General features: G+C 36.8%; 1 protein-coding gene across 1 annotated transcript; it reads right to left on the bottom strand.

The window, feature by feature from the left end:
• Nucleotides 1-2,793: 2,793 nt before the first annotated feature.
• On the bottom strand, nt 2,794-5,878 carry LOC132193709 (pre-mRNA splicing regulator USH1G-like). The gene is made up of 4 exons (XM_059614552.1): nt 5,670-5,878; nt 4,259-4,902; nt 3,415-3,601; nt 2,794-3,276 (listed from the first exon to the last, which is right to left on the bottom strand). Exons 1-4 carry the CDS (start codon nt 5,849-5,851, stop codon nt 2,901-2,903), a joined length of 1,389 nt encoding a protein of 462 aa, XP_059470535.1. The 5' UTR covers nt 5,852-5,878; the 3' UTR covers nt 2,794-2,900.
• Nucleotides 5,879-6,618: the final 740 nt, after the last annotated feature.

Genomic DNA, 6,618 nt, shown 5'->3' with positions numbered 1-6,618 from the left:
AGTCAGCAGAATTATGAATTCTCTCGCGCGTTCCTTTCTCCAGTCAATAGTGATCCATAATGATACATTTCAACCGCGAATCTATGCGTGCAGCCCAAGTCAGTGTGAAGGTTTTTTCAATTCACATTAGACGGTATCTGCAAGCTTTTTGCATTTATTCAAATCGGGCGGAATGGGTGTATCGAGAATACGACTTTTAATCGCCCCCCACACTTGGCGGCTGAAATCAACAACATAATTATCATCATAAAAGACAAGGCCACCTCACTGAGACTGACTATAACTGAATCTATATATACACAATATCTCGCGTACAAACACGCGCATTTTGCAACTCGCTGCTACTTCCATGATCGGCTCTGTGCTGACTTATTTTCTAGCCATTTATTAAAAAACGCTCCGTGTACGTGTTCGCCGCAGAATAGGCAAGAAGTCGACGCCATAAATTAGCGCAGAGGCCGTTACGGCAGCCGCTCAATTTGTCTGCGTATTAATGCGGCTCAATCTCATCCATTCGTGTACATACGTGTGCAAATGCATTCGTCCGTTCGTTTTATTTATTTATTCTGCATCCATAGAGTGGCGCAATCGCCATCCTTGCGCTGCAGCTCGCGGCAGATCCATCATTATTGCTGCAGCCAGGTTGCGGTGCCCACTTTAATTTATGGCTCCGCAGCACTCGCTCATCTCGTGATGCAAAGTGACCCTTAACACGAAACATGTTGATAAATATAGTAAAGCATAATAAAACCATTTCACACAAATATTATATGTTATATGTACTTCAGTAAGCAAGTTTGAATAATTTTAAAAAATAAAAACGATCGAATATTACAAAATAATTTTTTTTTAAATCTAAGCCAATAGTCAAAAGTCAATTCTAATTCTTTTTCCATTGATTTTTTTTTATTGATTTTTGAATAAGTCACAATAATTATGATGAATGGTTAACAAATAAAGACAGAAATCTAAAAATTAGTGCAAAAGAGCTTAAGGACTCCTTATTGACATAGTCAATTCCAGTCTTTACAACAATGGTTTGTTAAATTTATATTAATTGCCTAGTAAGGCTTAAATTGTTGTAAAGACTTGATATGACTATGTCAATAAGGAGTCCTTAATGTAATTGAAGCTGCTAAAATAAGAAATTGCAGCGTCATTTTTCCTAAAAGTCCTAAAAACTTATCGCTTTGCCAATTATTCCTCCTTTTGAAAAATTGTTGGAAGTGAAGGCATTAGACATATTATAAGTATTTGAAGGGCGTCGACTTATAATCACTTCTTGCAGCTCTTCATTTAAAAATAAATGAAGTGGATGAAAAAAAAATCCAAATATTTTGCTATTTAGCCTCTCCAGAACTGTATTTTTGACACAAAACTAAAATGCATCAAAGTACTATACAAATATTTTGAGCAGAGGAGAACAAATAAGATGTAATCATTTTTACAGAGTTTTTTGGAAATATTTTAAATTTTTAAGTTGTACGGAAACTAATGAAATTTAATTGACGTGGATTAAAAATTCTATCAAAATAAGAAAATTTTAAATTTTTGTAGTATAAAAATAATTATTTTCATATTTTGGTTCGTCATTATCCTTGTAATCGTAATATTTACTTTAAAAATGAAAAAAAAATCTGGTTTAACAAAAAAACCCAACCTAATTATAAAAAGTGGGGTGCATATTGATCAATTTATATTTAATGATGTTATTTTAATTTTTTTTATCAAAAATATTCGTGAGTGAGGTAAACATTACATAATTCTATGTAGAGCTAAAACCCGGTGGATATCATGGATAAAAGTATACGTCGGAACAGTCCAGTATGCAACCGGCACGACTTCCCTATTGAAATGGTTGCATAACATCGCTGTCTGGGACGGTCATCTAAAAACTATTAAAGCCATTCCCTGGTGTTCGATATTTATGTTTTGAATGCGTATCCAGTGACACAAAAAAGTAATGGCCGATAAAACCAAAACAATTAGCATCTTTTGTTTTTCGACCGTCGCCCACACTCGAGTCTGAAAGCCGGCGCGGTTCGTTCAAAGAAAAGCCCGTCCTTGCATCAATTTGTAGCGTTCGTCGCGCGAAAAGAAGCGAGGTTGGTTTCACCTGTGTGGGTGAACGCGATAAGCGAATATAATAATGTGACTTTTTATCGGGCACGCCGAGCAAATAAATGTCAATCAGAGCGGACCACTCAACCAGCAATTACATATGTCAAACAACAGAATTAACGGTTGATAAAATGCGGCGAGTAGCATTTTCATGGAAACATCATTTGAGGCAATTTGAATAACTCCAAAGTTCGATCGTAGATAAAAAAAACTATTCGGCAACTGGTCGCTGCCAGATTGAAAAAAAAAATACTAATTTAATTTCATTCCTTTAATTTTGATTAATCGTTTTTTTAGATTTGAAGAAGCGAATCTGCTTTCTTGTAAAAAGCGATTAGCCGATTCTATCTTTTGCATGTGAAGAGTGTGCGAACAAACTGAGGAATGCACTCTCGTTGCAGCAATTAGGGTACTCATAAAATTACGCAAAAAAAACGCCACTTTAATTAAGTTGAAAGCATTTAGTTATCAAAATGTTACAGGCTGTCATTGTAGGCGGCGCAGAGAAGCGTCAAAAGGGATTTCGCTTTATCAATAATTTTTAAGTAGCGGGTGACCGAAATGCTGATGCGCACCCGTTTTCTTATCAACATATCGCAAGTGAAATAGCAAGAAGTCTGCATTTTAAAGTCCATTAGCTTCTTACGTTTCATAACTTATCAGTACACATCGTTCGTTTTTATATTAACATACTCTTTATTTGTCATCGTCAACTTACGCAAATTACTATAATAATACTTAAAAATTAGAGAATCAAAGTTTACAACGTCACGCAAAAGTCACAATCGCGTTTCCTCCGGTGCAGAGTCGCCGTTGATATCCTGGTTGTGCAGCTCGATGGCTCGCAGCAGTTTCTTGCGTGGTCCGGTGACGATGCCCGCCATCTGCAGATCGTCATCGTTGGCTACCAAAAGGGCCTCCAGGTCGTCCTTGAACACTGGGATCAGCTGGTGGGCCAGGTCGCGCAAGCCCCATGCCACCAAGAACGAAACCAGCGGCGAAACTTCCTCGTCGTCCAGAGGCAGACTGTCTTCGACAAACACGTCGTCCTTTTTGCCTGCCGAGTCTACGACGTCCGGCGCTTTGAAAATCCAGTTTGCGTTTGGAGTGTCTGAAGTGGCAACGGTTTCCGTTTCCAAACCGGTCAAGGAGTGTCTGGAATTTGAAAAAAAAAAACAGTTAATTAAATTGTTGAATTGAATATTTTTTCAAACTTTTAAATTATAATTAAAATTTCCACCAAAATTTTTAATGAAAATTTTTATTATTTGTAATTATTAACATTTTTATTACCTAAAAGCAACACTGCCAAAACCTGGTCTGTCGAAGAGGCTGGAGCGCCTACGTCCTGATTCAGAAACGTCGTCGTCAAGTTCAGGGTCCGAGTCGGAAGGGGTTGCAATGATGCTGACGAGCCCTCCTTGGTTTCTTTGGGCCAAATCAAAAGCGTCTGTCACTGAATCTGTTGTCATCGAAGAGCCTATAAAGATTTGTTTGTGTTAAGTTTGTGTGCAAAAAGGATGAGGTGAGAATCCAATAATTCAATTATTAATTTTTAATCTAAAATCAGAATTTTTTTCTATTAATTATTAGTTTTTTTAGGTGCATATTAACATGGTGTGCAACAATTGAATAAATAATCCATGCAAATTGAATAAGTGTTACTATTGTGGATCTACATTTTAAGTATGGAAATCATTTATTTTTGCTTTTGCCTTCTAAAGTTACGTCTGGACGTTTCATAGTAACTAATTTTACTGACTGTTAAGGCCAATCGTTTTTTCTAGATTTGATAACACCTTCTTTAACTTAATAAACATCAAATATTCGACAAAAAATAAAGTTTTCCAATGCTATTATTTTATTAAAGATCACAGTCTCTTAAAAATAAAAGCATTGTTGATTATTTGTTGCATGCTATCTATGTCTTGCACAGGGCACGTTTCTAAATATCCTTAAACTTTTTGATTTGATTCTAAATTTGTTAACTTGTTTTGATGAGAATATTAATATTTTAAATTAATGAATTTTATTTTATTTTCTATCTGTAATTTAATTAATGTTACAAAGACTTTCTCGTTTCTTTTCTATTCAAAAAATTTAATCTTTTTTATATTCTTGAAGTAAAAATAATTACCCGTGCTCTGCACTGAAGAGCGTCGGGGGCCCAGAGCGCCACCCGAGTAAAGAACCTCGGTGCTGGGCGCCAATCCGGACAGCGGTCGGATCGTCCTGCTGCCGTCGGAAGCGACAGACCCGACCCCGAAATTGAAACTCCTCGTCGCAACCGACGAAGTGGTCGTGCTGGATTCGGCGGAGGCGCGTCTCTTGTTGGTGTTGCGGACAACGGCCCACAACGCGGATAAGGTGGTGGACGCGTTCGACGAGCCGAGGGACGTCGCGTCTTCTTCCGGCGAACTGGCCGTGCTGCGTTCGAGCAGACTGCGCGTTTCGTCCAGTTGTTTGCGCTTCTCTTCGCTCGAGAGTCGCTGGAACGCCTGCAGGTGTTTCTCGGCGCGTTGACGGGCGCGTTGGCACTTCAGGTCGCAGCGTTTTGGGTCCAGGGCCATTTCGCGCGCCATGACCGCGTCCAGCAGACGCAGAGAGGACTCGCCCCGAGCGTGGGCCGCGGCCATGTCACGAGGGGTGCGTTTGTCGATGTTGAGGGCCCAAACGTCTGCACCCATCGTGCAGAGAAACGCCACGCATTTCGTGTTCGCGTTGGCCGCGGCCAAGTGGAGTGCCGTGTTGCCCAAATTGTCGTATTTGTTAATCTCTCCACTAAAATTGACCAAAAATATTTAAGTCAATATAAAAAAGTTAGTTATGGATGAAATTTTAATTGAAGTGGCTAAAGAGATAAAAAACGTTTATGATATGAGGGAACTACAGATCAATTTAAAAAGAATAGTTAATCTTGTGTAGCAAAATTGGAGTTTTTGAAGTTTTGATTGTATAAAAATTACCGAAAAATAATTTGATAGCATCTAAAATTTATGACAAAAACTTTGCCAAAGGAGTTTTGATTGATGCATTGCTTTGGAAAATTGGGGGTTACAAGGAATATTTTTGAGAAAATATCACTTAATTGTTAAAACGAACGTGGCTTTCTTTTGAACATGAATATTTTTTACATTCATGAATTTTTAAATTTCAACGTCTTCTTTGTGTGAATTTCTTGATTAATTATATAATTTCTATTTACGTTACAAAAGATTAACATTTTTTAATATTCTATTTACCACTACGGATTAATTAAATTGTGCTAATTTTAATACACATTAATTAAGCGATTTAGACTTTAATCTTAGCAGTATTTGAGATCTAAAAAATAGCAATCGATCGGCTTAATAAAGCTGTGAATTGGGGGCTTGTTTGACTGACTTCTAAATTCAAAATTTACAAATTAATTTCTTAATGTTTTTTCTGTGTCTATGACCGAAAATTGTGTCTTTAAATTTTTATAGTTCTTTATTTAAATTTAGAAGATTCTTTTTATAAATAATTTAAACTTGAATAAATGATTAATTTTTCTTATCGGTTTTTACCCTTTGCTGACGAGCACCCTCAGTACGTGGCTATGGCCTGCGAAGGAGGCCCACATCACTGGACTCAGGCCATGCTCGTCCTTTTGGTTGGCTTCCTTTGACGATGCCTCGCGGACAACATCCAAGAGGCCATCGCGGGCCGCTCGATGGAACCGTGTACTGGTGATGGTAGTGGCGGGCATAATTGTGCTCAAATGTGAGGTCCACCTCCGCACTTTAATAGCCTCACTCCCACACGATAAGGCTCGTCCACGCGAAGATAAGAGATGTTATCGTATAAGTTGATGTCAATTTGTCGCTGGTATGGAAATCTTTCAGTTTTATTTTTTGCAATTTAAATTATTCAAATTAATTTGATGGAATTGAGAACGATAACTTACAATGGTATAAATATTACTGTCGTCGGCATGAGCAATTTTTAATTAATTGAGAAGAAATATGTAAAATTTCTGCATCCTTAAAGTCATTCAAGTCAATATTTATTGATTAATTCTTACAAAAATCAATGAATAAATAAATATATTTTAACAAAAGAATATTAAGTGATTAAATAATTTTCGTTTCAACAACTGAAATGAAACCAAAAGTAAGAAAAGATGACCATTGTCTAAATTCTCAATTTAAAACTAATTATTAATTGAAATTATTGTCAATGTAGGTTGATGACCTAATTTAATTTGTTGATAGATTTGCGAAAAATATGCTCACTAACTATTGTGAAAATTAATTATCAAGTAGTTGTCTCAAATTTACACCATCGATTGATACTACATTATCAAATAATGTCAACGAATTGTTTCCACGGTCGAAAAACTTCAAACACGCTCCAATTTTTAGCCAAACTACGCTTCATACACAACTGTCTGTTTAAATCACTCTCTTCAATTTTATTTTTCTTTAAAAGTCCTTGGAAGAATCTCTCGAACCTCTTGGGACTTGCCATTGCTCA

The sequence above is a fragment of the Neocloeon triangulifer genome, unplaced genomic scaffold (assembly GCF_031216515.1).
Source record: "Neocloeon triangulifer isolate White Clay Creek 2 clone unplaced genomic scaffold, ASM3121651v1 ptg000004l, whole genome shotgun sequence".
Lineage (NCBI taxonomy): Eukaryota > Metazoa > Arthropoda > Insecta > Ephemeroptera > Baetidae > Neocloeon > Neocloeon triangulifer.
The sequence above is the reverse complement of the archived record's forward strand: the minus strand, read 5'-3'. Positions and strand labels throughout refer to the sequence as shown.